The sequence below is a fragment of the Vitis vinifera genome, chromosome 14 (assembly GCF_030704535.1).
Source record: "Vitis vinifera cultivar Pinot Noir 40024 chromosome 14, ASM3070453v1".
Taxonomy (NCBI): Eukaryota; Viridiplantae; Streptophyta; class Magnoliopsida; order Vitales; family Vitaceae; genus Vitis; species Vitis vinifera.
In genome coordinates, this window is record NC_081818.1 from 4,281,347 (window position 1) to 4,309,224 (window position 27,878).

A 27,878-nucleotide genomic window follows, 5' to 3' on the forward strand; every position below is an offset into this window, starting at 1 on the left:
TCATCTCTGAGGACGGCACGGACGTGGTCGGTGTCTTATGTGTTCAATGCGTTCCATGCTCTATAAAGGTTACCATCCTTGGCCTCAAGTTGTCATAGCACCAGTCTTGAGCTGGTTTTAAATGCAGGTCTGACAATGGTTTGGGTTTTTATATAATAAGGTCAAAATACTTCTAACTAAATCCACACAAGGGTTTCAAGCAGACCAAATCTGATGTCTTAACTCCCAAAAACCCACCCCCAAATGTGGTTTTTCTTGAATCTGCTAACAGGTTCAGGGCCTCACAGATCAAATCTGACTTCTTAACTCTACCTAACAGTGAGCTATAATCATGGGCTGTGCTTAGCTTTTCATAGTTTAGCATGGGCCAGACTGCAATAATCTGCAGCCCATTATCAACCCTTGATGAATAAATGCACTCTTGGTTTTGCTTTGAGAAATTACCAATTCTGAGGGCCAGAGGCCTACACAGATGGATTATGCATTACGGAAATCACTGAAGATTGACCAAAATGAAACTCTAGCCTGAAAATGAGTTGCTACAAATGGGCATGGCATTTTAGAACACTAAAAACATTTTAGGTCAGGCAGGACTTGATCAAAGTTAGTTGAATTAGTGATTATGAATACATGGTCTTTTTCATTTGTTGCTTGAAAGTTTCAGACTTGTCACAAGTCTAACAAGAGGAACCACCCATCATCATCCAAACCATTATCAATCTTCTACGACATCATTTCTCATTTGAATGCTAATCCAAATGCAATCAGTACAAGAACCAACCAAAAACTAAAGAAAACTGTCCCCTACCAGATCCTTGAGCTGGCGACACCTGTGCAATCCCTGTACCCGAAAAATCTTCTCTGTAATCGAAATTTTCCACCCAGTGTGAAGGATGAAACATCTCAACATCACCCAATACCAGAAATGAAAGATTAAACCTTACACCTTATTTGGAAGAATGAGGACAAAAATTTAGGCTGTATGGCATATATCCTATATGCTCAATTGTCCCTTTTCTAGTTCCTTCAAACCAAAAAACCAATGAAGACTCCAACCAACCAACCAAACAGCAACAGCACCACAAACAACAACAACAACAAAAACAAAGGTAGCAGCAATTTGATAAGAATCTTGAGAGGATTTAAAGCATAGATGTGAGATGTGAAATGTGAAAGGATAAGGAGGGAAATTTTGGAAGGGGGGGATTAGGTGAAGATAGAAAGAGATATGTTCTTTTGTACAGCTACAGCACATCAAATCTTTCTATTATACCAACTTAATCTTTGGTGAAAGAGATGTTAAGTTTTCACTTTTATAGTTTTATAGCATATCTTTTACATTTTTCTTTTCAAAGTTACGGAATCTAAACATTAAAAATTAAAAAGAAATCTTCTAGATATAGATTTAATATTTCTCCATCACTTTCGCGGCGTTTGACTAACCACTCTTTAAAGTAAGTTTTACGAGCGTTAAAATCTTATCATATTAATATCCTTAAAAAAAGATCGAGATCCATCATTTGACGTACGTTGATCATTTGAGTTTTGGAATATTTTCAAATACCTTGTTTTTTTGGTAGTTTTTGTTGGAACCAGAACATTTGATAAGGATCAAATTGAACTGATATCTAGAAGACTTAACCAACTGCAACTGGGTTGTCCCAATTCATTTCATGCTGATGTGATGCTGTGTTGGTGATATGGAAGGATTTTTAGTGCAGAAAATGTGATGACCCCACAGACAGATTAGCATCTTGGAGAAGAAAAACAAAAGAAAAACCAAGGAAGAAATATAAAATATTAGGGAGAGGTAGCAATAATTACTAAAAGAAAAAGATGGGAAGGTGAATGGTACATGGCATCAAGTTTTGGATCTTGTGAGGCTTTTAAATTTCATAGTTTACCTTGCTCATAAATGATGGGTTGGCAGAGGGAAGCAAAGGAACAGAAGCACAAATCCAGAGAGGTGAAAAAGGGTGTGGGGGGACTATATATACTGTAAACATATTACCACAAAAGCAGGAATCTTTGGATTTCTATGCTTTCCTCCTACCGAAGCACTTTCTGAGTCTTGAGTCTTACTGAGAGACAATTGATAATTCTTTGTTCTATGCAATGAACCTATAAGATCTGCAAATTGAGTGAAGAACTTGAGAGCAGCTACCATGGATGGTGTGGTTCAGTTGCAAAGGCAGTTGCTTGACTACACAACCCAACTGTTTCAAGAGGTTGGTATATTAAGCTATGGACAACCGAGGAAAACCCAGATGGGTTTTGTTCTGTTTTTTGCTTCTACTTTTCCGATTTCTTCTCCCTCTAGCATGTTGGGTTGGCTTTTGATGATGGGTTCTTGTGTGTGAGAAGGGTTTCCTAAATGATCAGTTTACCCAACTTCAGCAACTCCAAGATGAGACCAACCCAGACTTTGTGGTTGAAGTGGTGTCTCTCTTCTTTGAAGATTCTGAGAGGCTTCTTAATGAACTGGCCAACACCCTGTGAGAATTTAATACATCAACACCTTTCTTTTTCAAATATTTCTTCTTTTATGGTAGGATTTCCCTTTAAAAACTCAGAGTTTTCTCAATGTTGCTGTGTGTTTCCTTTTATTCTATCTTTGATACAGAGATCAGCAGAGTATAGATTTCAGGAAGGTGGATTCGCATGTTCACCAGTTGAAGGGTAGCAGCTCAAGGTATTGTAGGTTTTCTTTATTTTTCTGCTCATGTTGCTACTTTTTTATCAAGCTGATTTTATCTGTTTCATTCAATTTTCTTCACAAAAATAGAAATTTTTTCTATGATGGATCATGTGATGTGAAAGTTTTTCCAACTTCTTACCACTTCTGTCTAGCAAGAAGAGAAGCACATGCATCCAGGATACCTGGGTTGAATTAATCAGTGTTTTATGGCAACTTTTGAATGTTAATAGAAGCCTATCGATTCAGTTGAACAACTTCTGAATTAGTCATAGAAAATTTTTGGATCAAGGTTTTAATATCTGAAGCTCATCTGGATCCAAAAGTTTGTCACTGAAGATGAGATGATTAGATTGTTTATTGCTATTGGAATCATTCACCAGCTGAATTTTTTTAATCTTGTACCCATTCATGCTGTTTTCCTAGTAAATTTTCAAATATTTTCAATTCCCATGTCATTGTCATACTGCCGTAGTCATTTAAGAAAATGGGGTCCTTCCATTGTGCTTCCTTGTGAAAGCAAGCATATCCTTAGTTTGGATGCTGAGAAAAATAAAATTTTGAATCTTATAACTAGTTTCCTTCTGGTTTCTTCATATATAATATGTTCTCATTAGGGCCGGTTGAGAGGAGGTTTTTGTTCTCTTCTCTCAACAATGAAAAATCTACTATTAAGGTTCTGTTTCATTTCTTCTCCTACTTTCTTCAAAGACCAAACAAAGCCAAGGGGAAAATTTTTGTTTATTTCCAATTCCTTGATGTAACAGCATTGGTGCACAGCGAGTTCAAAATGTCTGCATTGCCTTCCGCAACTTCTGTGATGCACAGAATACTGAAGGGTGAGTTTTTTCCGTTCTTTTACTTAATAAAATATTTAGATTATGTTTGGTTCTTGGGAACTATGAGGGAAAGGAAATGGGACCTCAATAAAATTTTCTGATGAATTTGAGCTTTTTAAAGTTAGCCTTTTCATATTCTGATGGAAAAGGGGTCTAGTGCAGGTGCCTGAAATGCCTGCAACAGGTAAAGAATGAGTATGCCCTTGTAAAGAACAAGCTTGAGACTCTGTTCCAGGTAAGGAAAACATCTTATCATATATTCCTTTTGTTTGGAGACAAGCTTTTCAGATTCCTTCTCTCAAGCCCTACATTTCTACTTGTTTTCCTCTAGCTGGAGCAACAAATTTTGGCAGCTGGTGGATCAATTCCTATGTAGTAAAAGGCAATAGGCTGTCATCCATGGTGAGCAAGAGGACAAATGGCATATTGCATTTGTAGAGAAGTTTCTTCTGCCTTTCTTTTTCTCCTTTTTTCCTTTCAAGGTGATTACTAGAGGGTTATGACGACGTTTGAGCTTGAGGTTGTACTATATCAATGGATGAATAATGACTGAATGTGAATCAATGGCATCACCTTTCTTCTCAATCTTGTAGTTTTTCTGGATTTACTTGTTCATTTCCAAGCATCATCAAATTGCTTCAGAAAGAGCATGTGTGTAGAGGATAAATCCCTCTCTCAAAACACCTTTCCTCCTATGATTTGTTCAAGATCATATGGATTAGTAACAATGGATGAAGTGTGTGGACTCAAGTATTGTCTAGACATTCAGGTTTGACAGAAAACAGAAAACAGAAAACATAAACTAGCCTTTTTGTTTTCTCATGGCTGACATGAATGAACTACAATAACTCCATAGTCCATAGGAACAAGCTACTCCTCAAGAGTGCAACCGAGTCCACACCTCAATCTCATTTTATATTTCAGTGTTTTTCATATTCTTGGGTATATTTATCAACAGCCATTGTTGGGATGTAACAATGCTACTCTTAAGCCCAATGATGGATCACTCAAATGATGGTGATTTCGAATGCCATAAAAAACTTAACCTATCCTCACCGGACACCAATTGATTTTAAAATAAGATGATCAAAACCCGAATTGGTATTAGATTCAAGGGTTCATGGGATGAATACTCATTGGATGGTTAAGAAGAAGCCACCTAACCTTGGGTTTCGGTAGAGTAGGTACTTTATTGTCCTCAATTTGTATGGCAGCTCAACTCAGACAACTTTCCTCCAAGTTGGAAATGGAGGGTCTCTTACCATGTCATGACATAACCTATATCTAAATTTAAAATTTAAATAGAATTTAATTTTCTCTCCTTCTTCCAAGAAGAAAAAGGTGACATTAGTAGGCATAGATGCATGAATCTCCAAAGGAATCCTCAAGCAATCAACTTCAATGACCCTGCCAAAACCAAATCAAATTAGTCTATCAGTAGTTTATGACTTCTGCCACAGCGCATTTCTCCCATCTGGATCAATTTTTTCAAGCCACTAATATGATACAAGAGACATTCCAGCAGGGATGGACAATAGGCATATAAATTAATCAATTTAATTCACATACACCGACCATTGGTTGTTAAGAACTCATCATCCTTTCAGCACATCCTTTTGTTTTGTTCTGTCTTTTGTTTTTTCTTTAGATGCCAGTTTGTGGGGGTGTGAGACAAGTTTTTAATAGTATATTAAGAGTATCGAAAAAGGGGAAGAAACCCCACTTGGGTTGATCTATGGAAGTTAACAATATTTTTAGTCACAACGACCTGATCTCTACTCACATTCATTGAACATCTGAGCTTTGTAAGGTCAACTGGTATCGGTTGTTGTGGGATGTCTCCTGTTCTGCTGGTAATGTATGTGCAAGTAAGGCCAAATGACATGGTTTAATGGCAGAGTATCGATTTGTTTTTTTTTTTTTTTTTTGCCTCTTGGGGTAGTTAAGCACTTAAAGATAAGCCACACATGGGTGATGCTTGTCTTCTATATCATATACATGACCATTTCCAACCTGACTCAAACTCCCTAGTTAGTTATTTAATAGAGAAGGAAGTAATGAAATCTAATTTGGAAGTCCCAGAGAGATTCTTTGCTGGGAGTTTACAGCTTGGTGGATTCCATCATATGTAAGAATATTTTAAGAGGAATTCCATATTTTTAATTCATTCAGATCAGATTCGTCTCAACTAGTTTATACTCTATATGTTGTTCATGCAAGGTCATGAGGTCCTTGGTATATTTTACTACAAGGTCTGAAGTTTGCCAGCCAGTCACAACTCACAACCAGTTATACAGAATTTGAGTATAGTATTAGGCACCAAGGCTGAACTGAAGATAATTTTTTAATGGGAATTTTCAGCCGTATTTGGTGAAGCAAGGGAAATGAAGAAACATTTTTATATTTCATTACTTCCCTTCTAGTAGGATAATGAGAAAATGGGGCAAAGAGATAGACAGAAAATGTTTTTGAAATTCAAGCAATCGATGAATTGAATTGAGTAAATCTACAATTCTTAGATTTCTATTTGCCAAATAGAATGAATCCTATATATATAGATACACAAGATGATGATAGTGTTTTCAGCCTCATTTAAGATAAAGATGCTGCTATTAACAGTATCATTTTCAGATTTATATTTAAAAAGCTTTAAAATGCTATTATCAATAACATTTCTGAACATTATGCAGATATTTGGGCATCAACTTTGGATTAGCTTGAAATCGACTATTACCAATAAGAACCTCAAAATCTACGATGTATCAGATTTAACCCAGTCATGGAATAAAATTGTCAGCCTAATTTAATACATCAATGATTTGATTAAGAAATACTCAATTAGAAAAAGGATTTGAGGCATTTGATACCATATTTAGGTGAAATCATTCAATATCTTCTCTTTAGTAGTCATTGATAACTTTGGTTACATATCAAAACCTTTATTCATTTTAAAAAAAAAAACTACACCTCTTAACCCCCAAAAGTATTTGCTACAACATGCTTTGAAGTAAATTATTTGATTCAGTTTTATGTATTTGGTCTTTATGGACTAACCAAATCATTCTTCTTAACTAGTATTTTTTTAGTAGGACTTTCATGGGCTTGTCAATTTGAAAGAATGATTCAACTCTGGATTGAAAAACCACAAGACAGCAAGATTATAGATGGTCTGTGTAATTCAGTTGCAAATCATTCAACAATTGGAAATTCAAAAGGTTCAATGTATGATCCTGGTTAACAAAATCTGATTCTGCATCTGATCAATTGATTTGCCAATGAGGCAGATTTGGCATGTTATTGACACATGCCTTCTTGTGGAAGAATTTTGTTTGAATAGCAGAAGAACAAGTTCAAGCAATGATCAGCCAAAAAATTCAACAGTTCATATGAACACACTGGGAAAAAAAGGAACATAGAAGTGAATCATCCCACTAATAAAAAGAATGTTTCACCAATCATGTTGATTATTATCAAAATCTTCTACATTTGCAGGGAACACTGGCTATTGCAAGAATTGAAAAGGAAAATCTTCTACCACAAGAGAAAATGCATAACTCAAAATGAATGTTCCTTAGGGCTGCACATCTCTTATATATTCTGCTTGCAACCCATCAGAGTTCAATCTTATCACAAGATTTTTTAAAGTCTGCATCTACTCAAGGCATTGCTATGAATTTCATCCCATGGTAAGCATGCACATTAGACACATACCCGAAAGTATTTTCATGTTTCCTTTGTATTCTATTAACCCTTGGTTTAACATTTTGAGTCATAGTCCTTGAGATTGATCTTGGTGCTCATGAAAACTAAACAAATCATTCCTTTTCCTTTTTTAAACACCAGGAATGATGTTCTGCCTCCCTAAATGGCTGAAACCGAAAGGAAACCTAAAAATGAAAAACAAAAAATTGGATCTGTATCAACAAAATAATACCCTTCTTTAGATGGACAATTAGGATACCTACTTAGTGGAAATTCAGAAACCCATTTCAAGTAATGGATATGCCTATGAAGTTTTCATTACAAAATGCAAATATTGGCTTATTTATTAACAATTTAATCAGTTCAAGTTCCTCCCACAAAGAGTCTTAATCAATAAAGGTAAGCAGGGTTGCCTAGCGCCATCAAATTAACACAGATATTTTAGAAAGATCTATAAATGTTCTGGAATGTGTATTCCCACCATGTTTGTCAGTTTGGACAAATTTTAGGCAATGAAGAGGCTCACATTTTCAAATATTTTTGTCACAAATGCTTTTTGTAACCTTTGGTCTTTAATTGCTTTATGTCTTTCAGGATATATTTTTAGGAGAAAAGACTTTGGTGACTGATCTGCACTAAGGCGATTTATGGAAGGACTTAGTTGGAAGTTGTATACCATTTAGCATATATGTTAGGAAGCTCTAATGAGTATAAAAGAATGTAGAGGGCACAGCCAAATCATAATATCATGCAACAGGGATAGAACACTGACCAATATGGTAATCTAAGAACATTCATCTTATCCATGTTCATATCTTTTAACTTTCCTTTGTGGTATCAGATGTCAGTCTTCAGATTTCAAACTACTCTGCATTAAAAGATCCATGTCATTGATTCTAGTTTGTGTATAATTTCTTTTCTAGACCTGGTTACTTAAGTATTTCACTTTTTAATGGATTGTGATCAATTTATTTTTCACATTATAAAGGTGAAAATGTTTAGTTAACTATAAATCATGTGTGCTCATAGAATAAGATGAAAGGACTACTGGAATACAAAAGACAGACCTGAATCACACATCAAGCTCGTGTTCTCCAGGAGACAATATTGGCTGAACTAGTCAGGGTTGTATGTCGTGATATACTATTCAGGATCTTTTGTCTTCAAAATCGACTGCCTGCTTCAAATACAAATGGTTGTCAAATTCAGGGTGACTAGCTCCAAAAGATACAGATGTCTCTGCTGTGTATCTGAAACAGAAGATTAGATGTGAGTCCAAGCATGGGATTGTCCTCTTTGTTTAATCATAGGCTATCATGTCTTTTCTCAAAGACTCAATCCAGTGCCTTGTGTAATTCCATTTGTCCCGATGATATCTTCAACAGAAATAATTTGTATTGACATCAGAATTCATTTTTAGAGAGCTTTCTCTCATTTTGCTTCAAGTAACAATTATCAATAACATTCCAAAAAACAAATAATAATCTCATCTGTTCTATGCCATTCACTAAATTTGATGCATCTTAGCAAAAAAAAAATGATTTGAGAGGAATTATCATATCATTCTGAATCCAACAGTCCCAATTTTATTAAATTTAGATAATACTAGAAGGATGCTCATGCTATATCTGTAGTAGACGTGAGTCCACGCACATTATTATGCAACAGATGTATGTTAAGCATGTGTTATTCATAAAAATATAAACACCTGAGCCTGAGATCAAAAATGGTATCCAACCAAAAGAGCCGCCAAAAAATAATGCAAACACTAAAGCAAAATCTATGCTGCTCAGTAGTTCCCCCACATCCAGAGACGAGAATCCACTCGAGTGAAAGATCAGAAGCATTAGCCCAGTAAGGGAAGCACCTATTACAGAAACCTATTTGGTGGTGTGGTCCATATTCTTTTCTGCTCAGCGAAGTTTCCAATCCTAGCAGACTGACTTTGGTTATTCAACACATCTGCAAAATGGTCATAATATTCCGTAGTATTCACACTTCTAAGTACTTTCACTAATCTTCCTTGTTTTTCATCAATGACAATCTGTCCATCGTTCTTCACATCACCATTAGCCAAGATCTTGAGAGGCATGTGTTGGAATGCTTGGTTCAAAAGAGGATCATCACCAGCCAAGACCACTGCACCAAGGATTTCACCCAAGAATGTATCCTGTAAAGGCATAGAAATAGGTTCAAACCAAGTTCCTACAGACAAAAATCTTGTGATGATATGATGCACATGGTAAGCCTGCTGCCCTAGACTAGTCTTCCCAGATCAGGGTTTTAGTTTTCAACTGAATTTGGAAGTTTCAGATGCTGTTTCAGTTTCAAAATATAAGAAAACATTTTAACCTTTTTTCTATAGAAGTTTACATAAAATTGAAAAGATTACAGGTTCTAGTTTTCAATTTGATCAAATGTTATAAAATCCAAAATTCAAAAACCTTGACACAGAAGGACAATTTATCATAATAGATTTAGAAAAATCCCTTGGAAGTATATGTACATAATTACCATGTGATGATATCTGTCACTCTTTTGTTGTAATTGTGATAGCCTTGAAAGTAGATTTTGGGTAAATGCAGCTTCAGGGGTCTGATTCTTGTGCTCCAATCTTTGAAGAACATGATTGAATGAACTAACACTCCTTTGCACACCCAGTGGAATGAGTGTGACATTGAGCTTTGAGTCCATCACCACCTTTACTGCTAAAGGGTCAAGAAACATGTTGAATTCTGCAAATTCATTTGAGGGAACAGTGAAGAGATTTCCTGTCTTGTTGTCAATGTGCCCCCCAACTATACATAGATCCTGCAACAAGAATTAACACAGTGCACAATATGTCACCAATAAATGCATGATATCCAAAATATTTGTTGAAGTTCAGTATCTCCATATATTGGAGTTTGTTCAACTTTCAACTTGCAGTATCAGATGCTACTTTTGATTGATGAGTAGAAGTATTTTGCTGCCTAATGATAAGAGTGATTAAAACAAAAAAATGTGTTTAGTGATGTCAACAGATTTTGTTTTCTTTTCTGAAGGCAATGAGAGCAAAACTTGTGTGCATCCCTGTAGTATGGAACACTATAAGGAAAACATAATTGATCTAAATTTAATTCTTTGCTAGATATGAATTGTCAATTAAATCACAATGCATGATATTGATTCAAAATAAAAAAGAAATAGCAAACCAGAAAACAAATTAGAGTGTGGTTATATCATCTCAAAAACACAGAGAGACAATTCCACCTTTGCTGCTAAAGAGTCAAGACACATGTTGAGTTCTGCAAATTCATTTTGAGGGAACGGTGGAGGGATTTCCTTTCTGAATGTTAAGGTGTCCCCCAACTATATATACATCCTACAACAGGAAATAAATGCATGATATTCAATGTATTTGAATTGATCCTTGTTGCTTCCCCACGCAATACCATTTAGCTAGTTCCCAAGATTGCTCAAACTAAAATAACTGCATGAAAAATGAGAAGGATACTGACCTGAATCACTGAACTCGCTCTCTCTGAAGAGATTACTTGGGCTAGATTAGTCAGGGGTCCATTGGTCAAATAAGTAATCTTAGATCCTGGATCTGTTGAATCTACAATTGATTTCCAAACTTCTAATGCTAATGGTTGCCTAACTTCAGGGTGATCCGTATCTCGAGGAGCTCCAAATTTTACAGAGTTTTCTGCTGTGTATCTGAAACAGAAATTAGGAAATTATTAGTTTACCACTGTTATAGGATTTATAGCATATACTCCAGAAAAATACATGTATCAACTACTCCAGAAAAATACATGTATCAACTACTTACATCAGGATTGCCAGTCCATATCTTATATAAGAAGAGTGTTGGCATTGTTTGCAAATGTGAAAACACACTGAAACCAGTTTGAAAAAATGTTTTTTATCTGTTTCCCAAGGAATTTGTATGGGACTTCTCTTGACAGAGCAAAGTTTATTGCATATTTAACTTTAAACTTGTAGTACTATCCCAAGAACCAAAGCTAGGTGGTGGCAATAATAATTCTTCTGCAACCTTGCCCACAATTTTAAGCATGCTTATTGTATGTTTCCTACCTGGATCCTTCTTTTCTTTCACAAGTATGGTTCAGTATTGGTTCTTTAAGTTCTAATTTTTATAGAGTAGTCAAAACTCCAGTTTCTTTGCAAGTCTCTCTATGGTCTTTCTATGGACTTACTCAAAGAACACACTTTAAGATTCACTTATAACTGCCATAGAGAAGAGGCCAAGAGTGGTACCTTCTAGGACTACGAGGCAAGTCACGAGCGAACCCATAAAGTGTGTCAGAGTCCAGCAAACCACCACCACCAAGTGGGATAGCCTTCCTATACTTGCAGTCTCCAAAAAGAGGGAAGGTTTGCTCCTTCTGGCCAATTGCAAATACATCTCCAAGACCAACTGGTATGTCATCCCGACCCATCATATGTAGTACATCATATACAATATCAATTGTTGCAGCACTTGCCCAGCCATTTGGACTTACCAATATTCCCTGAATGAATATTAAAAATATATGTGCCTTTAGAGTTTTGTTTTGTGAATAAATTTGGTGACAATTTGGTTTCAAATCAAGTCATGTGACAACAATGGTTTCTCCACACAGTCTATTTTTACTCTTAACTGTCATATGTTGTTGAGAGGCTCAACACAAGATATTTGATCAACAACCAATATTCCTAAAAACTTAAGTAGTTAGGATTTAGGCCTACAATGTACAATCCTATACCTGCATGTATAGAAAAACAAATAGACCTAGAGGTCAACAAATCACGAACAACCTCATTTGTACTTACAGATGGGTTCAATAAATTAAGGAAAAATACAAAATCAATGAGGTTCAAACTCATAACCACCCATTAAAAAAGGCTCTTATACCATGGATAAATTCCAAATAAATTTTTTATTTCATCTTGCAAAATCGTACAATATGCCCCTTACATATATACAATGGGAATAACAGAGGAAAGAAAGATTTACAACTATAATTTCCTTGCTTATAATCATCAAATCAAGGAGAAAAAGTTGTACAACACCAAAAAAAAGAAAAACACTATCTCAAGTAGTCTACCAATCAGTCTAGAATCAAGTGAGTAAATAAAATATAATAAACTCTAACAGTCTCCCTCAAGTTGGAGCATAGAAGTTAAACATATCTAGCTTGGAACACAATCTAGGAAAGGTATTACGAGTGAGGATTTTATAAGAATGTTTCCCAATGGGTAGTGAGATTGAATATAAGGAGTAATGATATGCTTCTGGCATCAACAAATCTCAAATTAAAAGAGAAAGCTTATATATGCTTGGTTGGCTCAAGAAGGCAAGATTATTTGCAATAAAGGTAGCAGCTTGATTGTCACAATGCATTGACATGGGGGTGAGAACATCAACACCCATCTCCAAAAGAAAAGAGAGAACCTATAATATCTATCAAAGCAACCACAATTTATTTATCACTGAGCCAAGTAACAGAATTATCCCCCAACAAAAGTGCAATAGCTACATGTAGAATATCTATCAAAGCAACTGTTAGCCCAATCAACGTACCAAACCTCATTATCAATACAAAAGAAGAGGATATACATCATGTCATTTCAAGTGCCAGCTTTTGGTGAGGGGTTGGTGAGGGGCATGAATATACTAACACAACAACTACATAAGTAATATATGGACAACAGTAAGATAAATAAATTTCTCAGCAGGACATCAATAACACTTAACATCACCAAATGTCTCCTTACTCTCCATTAACAATGATTGTAAGTTGGAGTAACCAAGAGTTGACCCAATGTTGTCTTCATAATCTTGTAAAATTACAATCAATGTTTTAGTTCAAAATTTTCTTGTACTTTCATAATCAAAGTAACAAAATTTTGACCTGGTCTAAAGTTTAGAACCTATGAGAACATAAACTCATTTTTCAGCCATATATTTCAATGGACTTAATTGCTGCCAATTTTTAAGTGTTAGCACTAATATGTTCATCTAGGTTGAGCTATTGACTATTCAAAAGCACTGTCAAAAGCCCAGCAAAAAGAAGTACTACTCTACCTTGAGGTCAATTTGTTCCACTGGTAATTTCAGGAGATATAGAAGAGCTATCAAATCTCCTGTGCTCATATCCATGTCAAAAACAAATGGTTTCCCCTTTTTTCTTGTTCCAAAATCTGGCTTGTAAACTATTTCCCCATAGTAAGGAAACTGTGTTGATATGTTAAACCGCCCGCTTTGCTGAGGACGGCTTATAACCTGCATTTGAAAAAATACTACTTGGAGTCATCTCCTTTTTTTGGTTAGTCAAAAGGATAATTGCATATTTTAACTTTCCAATTCATGGAAGTCTACTACAGTTAATTGCAACTGTAGTAGGGAAGAAAGGAGTAAGCAATAAACCCAAAGTATTGCAGTGAAAATAACTCTTAAGAGAGCTTACATCCAAGAAGCTTTTATAAAATTCTCTGTCAAGCAAACTGTTAGCATCTTGATTTCTTTTAGCTTCTGTAGCTACAAGGACACGCACTGAGTCTGGACCAGTTACCTCCATTGTATAACCATCCTGTTGGAATTGTGTTGGATTTAATTAGTAATAAAATTTCATGCAATATACTAGAAATAATATGACCTAAATTCACCAATGAAGTAAACATTATACTTTAGTCTGAGCAATGGAAGTTTTTTTTCTTCTTTTCTCCTTTTTTTTTAATTTTTGATAAGCAAATAATGCAAATATATTAAAAAGCGCCAACAAACGACACACAAAGTTCATTTGGACTTATACAAAGAGCACCCAAGAGCACATCCAACAAGAGAGAACACAAAAAACAACTTCCTTTTGTAACCAATCTATAAAATTGAGTAAAGGCATAGAATCTATATCTAGTCTAAGCGTTAGAAGTTGAAGCTCTATTCATGTGCTTTCAGTTACTTATTGGAAGCATGCTTTTTAGCCTTCTAGTTTCAATGCAATTTTTGGTCCTAATCCAGACTCGAGCATAATGCTGTATATATGGCCAGATTCAGACACCCAGCATAAAATTTCAAGAATTCACCTCAAGTTTACTAGATCTTGCCCCAGATGCCCCATTTTTTTTCCCAAAATGTCAGCTTAATTCATTAATAAAAGATATATGTACATACATATACACATACATACATATACACATACATACATATACACATACATACATACATATTATATAAACTTTTATGATTATCGTTTTCCAAAGCTTTAGGCTTCATGGCAGAATCCAGAGGGGAAATTTGTTGGTCCAAATTTACACAACTTTGTTCTTCAAACCATATCTTAGGCTAATTAAACTGACATAACTTATGTTTTGCATATGAACTGACTAATCATTATCTATCTCACATGACTCCTGTGTGCTTTGGGCATGCATTTCTAACAAACTTCCATTTCAAGGCCTAGGACAATCAGTTTTCGCTATAATGTTCTTCAGATATGATTTTCCTTGAAATTGCATCCAAGCAGGAACTATAATTTATGGACACCCAAAAATTAGGTGAATGAAGGACAGTAAGTAATTTAATAAATTTTTAGCAACTAAAAAAACAGCATACCTTACATCTCCCTTTCTGATTCTTCTCAAGGCAAAATGGATCTCGATTTCCGGTCTGAACATGACCACTATGCACACCATTCTTGAACTTTGAGGTTGTAGAGCCATCATTGAATGGATTTGAGCCATCTGATATTCCATAAGGTTCATTTGAAGTAACCACTGTGATGTTCGTATACTCCATAACAGCAAATTCATTTTCTCCATTATCATTTGCTGAATTACGCATGATCGATAAAGCAACACCAACCATAAAATAGTCCCACATGAAAACATTCTGCAAAAATGTTATCATTTTCATTTCTGAAGTAGACCAAAGCCAATTAAAAGATGAAAGTATATAATAGTTATACATCAAGAAGAATAGTATAAAAAACAGTCTGTTCAAATAACCTCATGGAAGTGGTTGTTGAACCAGGTATCGTGAGCCATCTTCATGGCTTTGAAGCTGTATTGTGCCTCGTAAGTATTCTGTTTTTGCTCAAATGCCTTAAAGAAATTCTCAGTAATAGGGATGGTGTTTGTTGCATCCAGTGGAATCAGTGTAACTGGAATACCAGAATGCAATACCTGCAACAAAGAGATATGTGAAGTGCAGGCTCAACTGCAGCCATGATAAGATCAAATGATCAAAAACACATTTCTATTTACTGATGTTGACAAGGGGTTTGGCCCATTGAATGTTCAAACTACAGAATTTTGTTCCTTTTTCTTTTATTTTGTTTTTTGGTAAGCTTATTGTTTTTCCATTATTCACTAATATCTATTTTCACTACAAAAAGGTGATGGTTGCATATTTCCTACTTTTGTTAGGGCAAGATGGCATATTTCTTGTAGTCTTGTGATTTCTTCATAAAATTAGTACTTCTTCAATGTAAAATATATATATATATATATATATATATATATATATATATATATATATATACATCAAAGTGGAAAAGCATAACTCATGTTTCCAACCTGAAATACCTGGAATAAGGCATCTTCTTCATTTTAAAACAACATTTTACCTAGGATATGATATTGGCCATGAGCACACCTCATCAAGAAAACATGATGCATTACCTCATATGCAGCAAAAGGATCTTCAAAGAAATTGAATTCTGCATATGGATTGTCATCGCCTGGAAACAAATTGCCAATATTACCACACTCTTCTGGCCTGGAGTTGTTCTTCTTTGGACAGTGTGGCCAAATACTACCACCCATGACATAAATATGCTCAATATTTTTCTTCAGTTGAGGATTTGTCATAAGAAAAATGGCAAAATTTGTGTGTGTACCCAAAAGAAACACGGTTATAGGACCAGCAGATACTGCATTAATCATCACTTGTTGTGCAGTAGGTTGCTCAAGAGGAGAGTATCCCCTGCTACCCTGTTTCATTTCAACATGTATGAGCTAGGTACATATCTTCTTTCAGAAAAAAAAAAAAAAAAAAAACAAACAAACAAACAAACAAAACAAATGCCTTTTGGTTCATGAAATATTATTTCTTTGATGAGTGAAAATTCCAGCAACATGTTAAGTCTATTCTTGTGGAAAAAGAACTTGAATTGAAAATTGTTCATGATTAGAAAAATTATCCACATGTGTGACAACCATACTTAAGAGGATTCTAAATGCTCGAAGACAGTTCTAATTTGGTATTTAACAATATGCAAATATAAAAAATTGTGACCAATGGAAGTAGAACTTCCTTAGTTTGAAGACATAAATGTTAGGACTAGTAGTTTCCAAATTTAATTTTGAGAAGCTGAAAATCTAAGTCAATCAATATCTACATTTTATAATCCAAGTAACCTAAGAAACTTGAGACTTCTAGCATGTAAAAGTTGTGACCTGTTCGATATTTTAAGAAATTCCAACCGAGTAGGGTGAAGAGAATGAAGAAGAAAGAAGGAAAATAAATCTAAAGAAATAAAATCTTTTTCTTCGTAAATAGGAAATAAGAGACATGTAGATATTAAATCAAGAGGTAGGGGGATGGTTAGGAGATTTTTCATAAAACTAGATGTCAAAGAAATAAAAATCAAGCCAAGCATTGTGTTGCATGGACTTGGATACAAGTTTCAGGTGTTTGGTGCCCATCTACATGTTGGACTCATTCAATTCCAAAATCTTAGAACACAAGAAGACAACTTAATTTGGGTAATTGCCTATTCTATACCCCAAGCCAAATCAAAGTGTATAACTAAGATACAATATCCAAATTCGAGTCTAAGAATACTTAAAAAGAATTTGTTCTAGTTTTTCTTTATTAGGCACACTTGTATACATGGACACATATCCCATACTGAATCCCTTGACATGTCCTATTCGACATGGACATCTTACATACTTTGAAGTGTCCATGCAGCATGGGAGAAGAGAAATAAAGAAAAGCCTCCTTACATGTATAAAACAAGGGAGAAAATCATAATAGACCACTCATCTAGGGGCCAAGAAGTTGCCAATAAACTTATCTTAAGAAGAGGCTCCCCTCTTTATTAATATGTCTACTTCATGATCTATAACTCTAGTTTTCCACCTGAAAGCAAACATAGCATCCCTTACAAGTTTTGCATTTGTTGAATCCAAGGACATACCTTCATGTTCCACTTTGTCTCTCAGAAGGTCCATGCAACAACTAATCAAAAAATCCCTTTAACCAAGATGTTTCTAAGCCCAACTTAAAGGCCCCTTCCAAGTGTCCCAAAACCACCATTATTTTACACAGGAGAAACAAATGGACAACCATTTCATTGCTTCCTAGTCCCTCCATATTTAACTAAGGGCTTTATGAGACCTCCCTATTGGAGCATGTCACTATAATTCACTTCTTCTGAACCAGTGGCCATGAAAAAGTTTGAATTTCAAGGAGGCTTTAGATTTCCTAGCTCAATTTAGTTGGAAGAAATCTAGTCTAAAAATTTATATTGAAAGAAGAGTAAAGTGTAAAAGTGCATTAGCTCTCTAAACACCTGCAACCCCATTAAAGAGAATGGGGGATGACTATCTATTCCCCAACATAGGTAATGGGAGGGAAATTAAATCATTAATTTCAAGATGATAAAGATTCCCATTAAAGTCAAATTTTCACAATTGTGAGTTGTTAAGGAAGAAGGAGAAAATTTTTGGGGGAATTCAATGGTGGAAGAGCTAAGGGAATGAGGAACAAAAAAGTTTATCTCCCAACCAAAGGTCTTCCAAGAATCTAACCTAAAATTGATCTCAAACAATACTCTAACCAAGTGAGTGAACTCTTGCAACTCTAAAGGATGACCCTTTGCAAACAACAACACAGGGCACCAGGTTAGCATCCCTTTTGTTTGAATGTAGCTCATATTTTCTTTAGATGGTAGAATGCCCAAAGGAGTCATATTCATTAAGGAACCTCCATAACCATTTGCTAATAAAAGCTCTATTGTACACTAAAAAAAAGACCCCTATAATTATTCCTCTCTCATCATTAGATCTACACAGCATCTTCCATCATTGAAGGACTGAACTCTATCATATGGAGATGATATAAGGCCTATTTCAACTTCTAGTTCCGATTATCAATTATATTAGGGCATTATCCATCAAATTCACTTCCTTTATGATTCCTTATCCTTCAACTTTGATATCTATTATCAATTGCACTTACTTTCATTCACATAAATCTATAGCATTATAGAAATATAAATACAGATTATCTGATCACCCTCAAGCCCAACATCAGAAGCATCATATGCAATCAATATACACTTCCTAATGTCATCTAGATCTCCAACTACATAGGGAAGGTGAGCCTTTGTTTTATTGTTGAACAATATCATCCAGAAGGTACAACAAAATCCTCCTACTTCGATTGCAGAACAAATGAATCCAACAGAGAATCAAATGAACTAGAAATTTAAAGAGTACTTATCATGAATACTAATTCCCATAAATGTGCAACGCAATCTAGGAAGAATGTGAAGAAATGTACTTAAAATTCAGAAACACAGAAAACCCATGATTTGATCAAATCATTACAATCTACAAGGAAACTGATCAGATTTAGTTGATAAAAAAGACAGAATGAAAACCACCCATAAATAAATACAAGTTCCACTTGCAACAAAATTCCACACACATCCATGTTAATATAATCTACAAAAGAATGTGGTATGAAGAACTCACAATGAAAAATAATCCAAAGAAAAGATTTAGCTGAAATTTACACCAAATTGAACGTTCAAATGAACTTTAAATTCATAATAGAAGAAACCCTATGTTAATTTAATCCAAAACATACTCAAATTAACCATGTAAATGACCAAAATGCAGTTCTCTGTAAAATCCATCAAAAAAGAAAGAAAAAAGAAGGAAAATTTTTTCAAAATTAGTGAATCTTGATACCTGTGGAAGAAACCCTTTACGTAAACCGTACATAGTGTCGATATCCAAAAGTCCTTTGGCACCCATTGGTATTGCTTGTCTGTATCTGCAACCACCTGCAGTGGAAGTGCCCTGCAAACCACTTTACATGTTACAAAACGACGTCGTCTGTTCTTGTTTGTTCTGTTCCCTCCAAAATTCAAAATCCCAGCTGGGATTAATTTGATCGAACGAATTTTAATAATATAATTTTGAGTATTGACTTTTAAATTTTTCAAAAAAAAAAAATTCTATAATTACTAATATTAATTGAATAGCCAATTGAAATTTTGAAACTTTAATTTTTCGTAAACCTTGTGTCATAATTGAAGGTCAAATCTTAAAATAAAAAATAATAACATATTTGATTGTCGGGTTATCATCAAATAGGTTTATGAGAGATGGTATTTTTTAATACCGTATTTTAATTATTTTTTGGAGATTTTTTTGAAAAAAAAAGAGTTACATATTTATGAAAAATGATTAAAAATAAAGCATTGTAAATAAAAGTTCATTTTAAATTAACATTTGAAAACTTGAGAAAAAAAATGTTGAAAACATTTTAAGTTCCCAAACCGACTTTTATTTTAGGAAACACCCGAAAATTAAGAAGGTAAAGAAGTTGAATGGTGAAAAAGTATCACACTCGGACCTTTTAAATATATAACTAGCTCAAGGAGAAGAAGATTAATGACCCAGGTTTTCTTAGTTGCCACTGAGGCAAAAAACCAATACTCAACTTCAATGAAAGAGCTAGCAACTGTCTGTTGTTTTTTAGAGTACAAAGAAATAAATTGCCTTCGAGGAAGAGGAGGTATGCCACAAAATGGAAGTACAACCTTCACAATTGTTTTCCTAATAAGCATCCGAGTAGGCAATTAAGTGTAATGGTTGAGAATGGTGGAGAAAGAGACCATATTCCATAGTGTGTTCAAGGTACCATAGGAGATATTTGGTCGTAGTCCAATGAGTTTGATTCAGAGCATGCATTTATTGAGCCAATTTTTGGGTGGCATAAGCCACATCAAGTTTGGATATTGGGAGGTACTACAGGCTTCCAATTAGATTACAATACTTAGAGGCATCAACATGTGGAGATCCATCATTTTGAATGAGTATTGCAATTGAGTGAAGTGATAAAGGATTTGATACATTCTATTTGAAATCTTTCAAGGAGGTCTTGAAAAAAATTTTATTGAGAAAAGAATATTTCATTTGCTAAGAGAATGACCTCTACACCACGAAAAAAAAAATGAAGGTGTCTAAAGTCTTTGATTAAGAAGCAATTAGAGAGAGTGACACTAACATGATGAATAAATTGTTAAGAGTACCATGTAGTTATCAAGTCATCCACATAGACTAGAAAGTAAACAAAAAGAGAGTTATAAGAATAAATAACTAGAGAAGAATCAAAGCGAGAGTTCACAAAGCTTAAAGATAGAATGAAGGTCTTAAACTCAATGAACCAAGCCTGAGGTGTGTCTTCAAGCTATAAATAGATTTGCGTAAACAACAAATGTGATAGGATCCAAACTAACAAATGAAGCTAGGTAGTTAGATATGAACACTTCTTCATAGGGATACTCAAGGAGGAATGTATTGTTGATATCTAGTTGATGTACTTCCCATCTATGAGATAGAGTAATAGAGGGAACAATTTGAATGGTTGTAAGCTTGATCACAAGATTGAATGTCTCATGATAATCAAGGTTAAGTAGGCAAGCCTTGTATTGAGAAATACTACCACAAGGATTACATTTTATCCAAAAGACCCATTTACTGCAACAATATTGTGTCAAGGCTCATGAGTTATCAAATCTTAAGTACCATTTGAGGCAAGAGTCTGAAGTTCTTCACTCATGGCATCTATCTATTCTTTGTGTTTTAAAGCTTGTGTTATAGTACTGAGCTCAAGGGCTAAAGAAAGGGATGCTTGGTGGAGGTGGAAGTAAAAACTCTCTCAAGTTTGAAGATGTTATTTTTAGACCAAGTCTACATGGGATGGTAAGGAAGTGGGTTAGTGATAGAGAGGGGAGAATTACTATAGGGTCACTGCTCAAGATAAAACTTGGTAAAGTTTGATTGATGGATGTTGGGAATGAGAGGTCAACCACAAAGGGAATAATCGAAGGTTGTATGAAGTCATGAATGGCATAATAAAAGGAATGTGAATAGAAGAATGGGCGAAGAAGATAAGGATTGCAGTAATAAATAAAGTAATCCACAAGAAGGAGATGATGAATGAAGAGGTGGGTTCAATAGGTAAGCATAAGACAAAATGAATGAAAAGATGGGGGAGCTTGATTGTTGATAGTGATCATAAGAATTCCAAGATGTAAACTTGACTAGAATGGATGTACAACTTGTGTGTAGGACTAATTGGAGGAACAAATAAGGAAAATAAGATTAACTAGCGTAAAAATATGGATTAGAGATAGTAGTATCCATAGTAGGCAACATTGAGTGAGAGAATGGAGTATTCAAAATGGGAATATCATGTGGTATGAATAAAGATATGGTACTGGTTTGTTATGGCAACGAAAAAGAAGAGTGGTTAGATGCAAGTGAAACCAAATAGGAAGTATGGAAGTGGATGTAGGATAAAAGGAACAAACATGAATATTTGAAAAAATGATCAATAAAAATGACACAATAAAAAATTCCATCAATAGAACACATAGGGGGAAGGTTTTCATACGTTTGTATTAACAAGATCAAGTAGATAACAACTTTGCAAATTGGACTTGCCAAAGGCAACCTGTGACTTTTATAACACTAACGAGAATCACAAGATGACAAAGATAAATTAATGAAAACCATAAGACTATTCTAAGAAACAATTTAGTACATTATTTTAGATGACGAGTGACCAAGTACATCATGCCAGTTGTTAAAGGAGGCTTAGACACCCATGTAGGTTCATTTTATTCATGAAGTGGAAGCATCTCTAGTTGACTACTTATAAACATATTCTTGCTTCATCCACGAGCAAGAAGAACCTCAATGGTTAGATTCTTCACATCAAAGTAAATTGTTGTCTTACAAAATTTTGAGATAGAATTTAGGTTTTACTTCATGGGTACACAAGACATTAGAGAAAGAAAATGAGTGAGATGGAATTGAGAGAGTGGTCTTTCCAACTTGAGTGATATTCAAACATGTTAGCCCAAGGGTTCTCCTGATCGTGTTTTGATTATAACAAAACATGGTTAAGTTACTAATTGGTTTGAATTATAAAGAATTTCAAGTGTTAATTTGGAAATCATCAAAAGACCCAATGAATGCACCATGAAGATAATTGGAAGACTTTTAATCATAGGAAACATACGTAAGATGAATGCATGGGTGCACTTAGGATTTTCATATCTTTCATATATCTTTAAAAACTCGGTTTATGCATTAAAGTAACATTTTCATCTAAATCTGAGTTCTATCAAATGAACCTTAGGCAAAACATTTCAAAATTAGCATATTAATTTACCTAAAGACCTTGCCTAAGTGTTAAAAGCAAAAAGACCAGAAAAAGATAGGTTTTCAGGCCAAAAATGGTGAACTAGTCAAGACACTGTCCAACTGGCTAGGATACCAATCGACCGGTTACTCCTTCTCGATCGAGGTCCAATCAAGAGATGCAAAAAACCTTCTCTCTTCCAATAGCCTTTCATTCTCGCTTGAGGGATATGCTTTTCTGGTCAAAGTCTGATCAAGGGTAATGGTCACTTGCCAAGCATTAAATGCTCCGACGGCTAGTGAACCGGTCAACCCCCAGCTCAACCGATCGATGCTACTTTTTGGTATTTTGGCTCTCAATGTTAGAAACCTATAAATTAATAGTTCCACTTCATTTATAAATAAGAGAACACTTGCATTTATTTGTTTACCTACTTATTCTGGCCTTAAAAGCTCTCATTCTCTTCTTGGTGCATTAAATCTCTATTTGCATATTCTTTAGTGCACCTTTGTGATTCATCCTAACCTTAAGTTGTATTTGAGTCATTGTTGAGCTAGGTTGAGAAATTCAAACTTATTATTTGAATGTTTATAGCTTCAAGTGAGTAGAGACTTAAAGATATTGTGTAAGAGCCCATTGAAGTCGGAACCCAAGTGTAAAAGTGATTAAAAGCTTGGTTGAAGTTTCAAATATAGTGGAACCCTCACTCAGTTAGGAGTTTGAGGAGAGTGGATGTAGGTAAGGAAGTGCCGAACCACTATAAAATCTGAGTTTACTTTCCCTAACCTTATCTCTTTATATTTATGCTTCTTGTGATTAAATTTATTGCGTTTGAAAAAAGATTTTTTTAAAACTCCAATTCACCCTCCACTCCTTTCTTGGTAGTTTCTTTATTAAGATTAACCTTTATTTTCTCAAAACCTCTGTCATTACTCATGATAATGTCATCTAAGACTTCATATGGTTGGTGAAAAAACAAGTTATTAAGTTCAAATGTAACATGATTTGAGGCACCAATATAAATAGCCAATTTATTAAGGAGTTGTTGGTGGCGATAGCTAGGTTTGAAATAGGTCTAGATGATGAAAAAAAAAAACAAGTTCTTAGCAATGTGATATTGGCTAGCAGTCTGATCTTTCTTCTCACAAAATTAGCATATCATAGTAGAATTCTTGCTAGGATGGTGATTCATAGAATGAGGCAAACCTTGGCCTTGGTTTCCTTTCTTGTTGAGGAAATATTTTTTGCCAAGTGTTTTTCACTATTAGAGAATGGAAATTGTGTATTGTTGATGGCAATGTTACCAAGATTTCCAATAGAACAAAGCTTTTCCTATTTGAGGAAGGCTTCATATTCAACTAATTTGTTGTGAAATTCACCAAAAGTAATCACAGTATCCCATGCTCATGCATCAATGACGATTTCTTTAAATTCAAGGCCAACGTTATTTAGTGTGTAAGTAATGAGGTAGTGTATGAGTAATTAGGTATCAGTTTAGAATGGGCGCTCCAATAAGATCATGTTCATCAACAATATCATTAAATGTGGTAAGGTAATCAGCTATTGATTAAGAGCATGATTGAGAAGAGCGAATTGTTATGTTAACCCCATTGTTCTAGAGGATAAGGGATTGACATAAAGCATTGCAAAACAAGCCCAAACTTCAATAGATGTTTTACATAAACAAACTATAGGTACAACTTCATGGTTGAAGGAACCAATGAGGCCTAAGAGAAGAATTTTATCTTATCTCATCCGTAAGATATAGTTTCTTGCAATTGATTGTGATTTCTGATAATGGATAGGGTTTTGTTCAATCAATATAACCTAGTCATACCCAAAGATAAGTACATCAAATCGTGTTTTTCATGAGTAATAATTTGTGGGGGTAAGCTTGAGTGGAAATTGGTCAATTGCATTTATAGTAATGAGATTGTCAGTTGTGATGAAGTTGTTCAAGCTTTTATTAACCATGATGAAACATAGGGTGAGGGAGATTTATAAAAAAAAAAATGGAAGAGAGCTATAGAGGCTCTTATATCATAAAGAGGTAAAGAAGTTGAATGGTGAAAAAATATGTATCATTAGTGGACATTCAAATCTTTTAAATATGTGCAAGACTCCATACAACAGATATATAGATTATAGAATGAAATAAATAAATTACTCCTAAAGTTAAAAGAGTCCGCTATCAGGATTAAGGTTCTATTTGATAATTATTTTTAAAAACAATTTTTTGTTCTCTAGAATTAAAAAAAAAAAAAAAGGAAACCACGTATAGCAATCAAAAAATATAAAATATGGTGTTTTCAAATCATATCTTTTAATTATTTGCAACTATTTTCACTTATTTTTTAAGAGTTGTTTTAAAAAAATAATTAGATAAATATGGAGAATGATTAAAAATAAAACAATACAAATAAAAGTTATTTTTAAAATGTATTTAAAAATATAGAAAATAGGTTAAAAATATTTCAAATTTCAAACAAATATTTGTTTTACAAAACATCAAACAACAATTCTCAAAAATTATTTTTCAAAATTGTCTTAAAAAAATAGATACCAAACAAAGTTTAATTCTCTCCTAGATATGCACTTTGCTTTTGTTTTTGTTTTTGTTTTTTCTTTTCTTTTCTTTTCTTTTTTCACTTTAATCTAAATAAAGTTTGAGCAAAAAAAAAAACATGTTAGACGCACCTGATCAATAATTGGAAGATAACCACCCACATCAGGGAGAATGGTACCATTTGGTAAAATACCACCTTCACCCCCCACTCCAACCGGAATATCATCACGACCCATCATAAATAAAAGGTCATATATGTGATTTATGCCATGTCCACTATCACACCATCCGTTTGCACTTAGTGTAATTGCCTACAATACAACAAAATATAATATTTTTAATAATTTTACTTCAAATATGTGATCATAAAAATAGAAATTTACAAAAATCATTTTGTATTTCACCCATATTTAATTTAATTTACCTCATAAATTTAAAAAAAAAAAAAGTTTAATACATTTACAAAAATTAAAAATTCAATATTAAAAACTACATTACTAAATTGTTAAAAATATTTTTTGAAATTTAAATGTTAAATTTGTTTGAAATAAAAATCTTTTATTTGAAAATTTTGTCCTACATTTAGAATATAACTTGAAAAATATTATATTATAATTTTTTTATATAACCCACTTAAAAATTATATATTTTTATTTTGTATTATCTTAATATAATAATAAGCCCATTTAAATAAATTTTTATTTCAAATTTATTAATAATTTTAATTTTGTATTGGCAATGCACTAAATTCAAAATTGTTGTCCTATAAATATTTTGAATAAAAGTAAATTAATAAATATGGTTTTTATTTCATTTATATTTATATGATATATTAATAGAAATATATTACCATTACTATTGTTATTATTCTTAATTTGACCTAAAAGATTAATATGTTGAGAGGAGTTTACTTAATTGGGGAGAAAAAATAAATAAATATAATTCTAATAAAAAAAATTAAATAATAAGCTATCATTTTTTTATTTTTTATATTTAGAAGAAAATGGAAAAAGAAATTCTAATATTTATTTAGAATTTAAGCTTAGTAGAAGAATTTTTTTTTATTTAAAAAAAGAAGAAATTGAAGGATAAAAATGTAATAAAAATTATAAATTCTTAAAAACTACTTACCTTAGTTTGCTTTACAGAAAAGGCAAAATTATATTTTAAAAAATTAAGTGATTTTTCACTAAAATTAAAATAAATAAAAAACCAACATGTTACTTTTTTATTTAGAAAAAGTAAAATATATTAGTTTTTTTCTTCGACTAAAAATTTATAATAAGTTACGAAAAAATAGAAAAATAAACAATTTAAAGCCTAAAAATAAATTGTTTTCAACAAAAAAAACTAAAAAATCAAGCACCCTCTTATGGAGGTGTTTATTTTTTTTACTTAATTTTAAATAAAACTAAAAACTAAATAGTGCTTTAATAGTTTTAAGTATTAATAAGTTGTTTGTTTTTGTAATATTTTATTATTATTAAATATTGAAAAGAAAAAAATTAATATGTTATTTTTTTTCATTTAAAAAAAGTTAAATATGTTACTTTTCTCTATTCAGTTAAAAATTAATTATAAGTCATGAAAAAAAATAGAAAAACAAAAAGTCCTAAAGCAAATTGTTTTTAATAAAAAGTTAAAAAAAATAAGCACCCTCAAATATTCTGACTTTTTTTTATTCCGTTAAAATAAGACATAAAAAAATAAAAATAATAAATAATTTGAAGTCTAAAAGTAAATTATTATCAACAAAAAAAACTAACAAAAACGAACACCCTTTAAAGCAAAAATTAATATCGCTATTAAGCAGGTAAAAAATGATGATTAAAAAGGGTAAAAGAAAATACCTCTAAGTTGAATTCAGATGTATTTTCCTTCAACAAATAGAAGAGACTGAAGAAATCATCCATATCGACGTCGGTATCCATCAGAATTCGTCGAGGTCGAGCTCTGATTTGAAGTTGAGCATGGGCAAGTTGATGTGTGAAAACATTGAAGTACACCAAAGCTCCAACAAATCCGATGAAAACCAGCAACCCAATGAGCCTCGCCATTGCTTTATTATGAGCCACAAAAACCGATATCATCTCCTCCTTGGATAATTGATTCAATTTCAAAATATAATTAGAATTTCATCCATCAACTCGTGGGTCATTGTCAAAAAAAAAAAAAAAAAAATCAAAATCAAAATATCATGCTAAGCTTGAGAAAGTATCAAATGAAGAAGAAAAAATAATATTTACCTTCGACAAGAAAAATTACACCTTCACAAACTTTTTCCCGGAAAGTCAAAGGTTCGAAGGAAAATGAAGTCTAAGAATAGTTTCAGAGAAGGAAAAAGTTTAGTCTAAATATATGTACAACTAAGAAAATAATGTACACAAAAGAAATATCACTAAATAAGGAAATTATTATTGAGGGAAGAAATCTAGTAAGATAAATGTCCTAATATGATTAATTTTAGAATCACTATCAAATCAAATATTCAAATTTTTTTTCAAAAACATAAAAATAAAAATTTAATAATTGGATTACCAAAAATAATTAGTGATGTGGGAAAAACAAAGATTATAGAATTACTATGTTTCCTTTGTGCTTAAATAAAATCATATTCGAGGATACCATTGCTTT

At 33.2% G+C, this 27,878-nt stretch overlaps 2 protein-coding genes across 5 annotated transcripts; one reads left to right on the forward strand and one right to left on the reverse strand.

The window, feature by feature from the left end:
• The first annotated feature begins 1,515 nt into the window (after positions 1-1,515).
• LOC100250410 (histidine-containing phosphotransfer protein 1) lies at positions 1,516-4,119 on the forward strand. Its single transcript, XM_002265271.5, has 6 exons — positions 1,516-2,228; positions 2,365-2,495; positions 2,624-2,692; positions 3,463-3,534; positions 3,697-3,769; positions 3,866-4,119. Exons 1-6 carry the CDS (start codon positions 2,166-2,168, stop codon positions 3,908-3,910), a joined length of 453 nt encoding a protein of 150 aa, XP_002265307.1. The 5' UTR covers positions 1,516-2,165; the 3' UTR covers positions 3,911-4,119.
• Positions 4,120-8,796: 4,677 nt separating this feature from the next.
• Positions 8,797-27,570, reverse strand: LOC100245166 (nucleoside hydrolase 3). Of its 4 annotated transcripts, XM_059742565.1 has the most exons (14): positions 27,491-27,567; positions 27,095-27,340; positions 25,376-25,555; positions 19,210-19,320; positions 16,125-16,218; positions 15,907-15,965; positions 15,232-15,408; positions 14,840-15,115; positions 13,695-13,817; positions 13,313-13,510; positions 11,503-11,756; positions 10,737-10,938; positions 9,751-10,047; positions 8,797-9,406 (listed from the first exon to the last, which is right to left on the reverse strand). In XM_059742565.1, exons 2-14 carry the CDS (start codon positions 27,332-27,334, stop codon positions 9,107-9,109), a joined length of 2,511 nt encoding a protein of 836 aa, XP_059598548.1. In that variant the 5' UTR covers positions 27,335-27,340; positions 27,491-27,567; the 3' UTR covers positions 8,797-9,106. The 4 variants fall into 4 exon arrangements, with proteins under 4 accessions (XP_059598548.1, XP_010660034.1, XP_010660036.1 ...); XM_010661732.3 differs by having other exon boundaries at positions 15,907-16,218; XM_059742566.1 differs by lacking the exon at positions 8,797-9,406 and adding an exon at positions 10,489-10,600 and having other exon boundaries at positions 9,954-10,047; positions 15,907-16,218; positions 27,491-27,570.
• Positions 27,571-27,878: the final 308 nt, after the last annotated feature.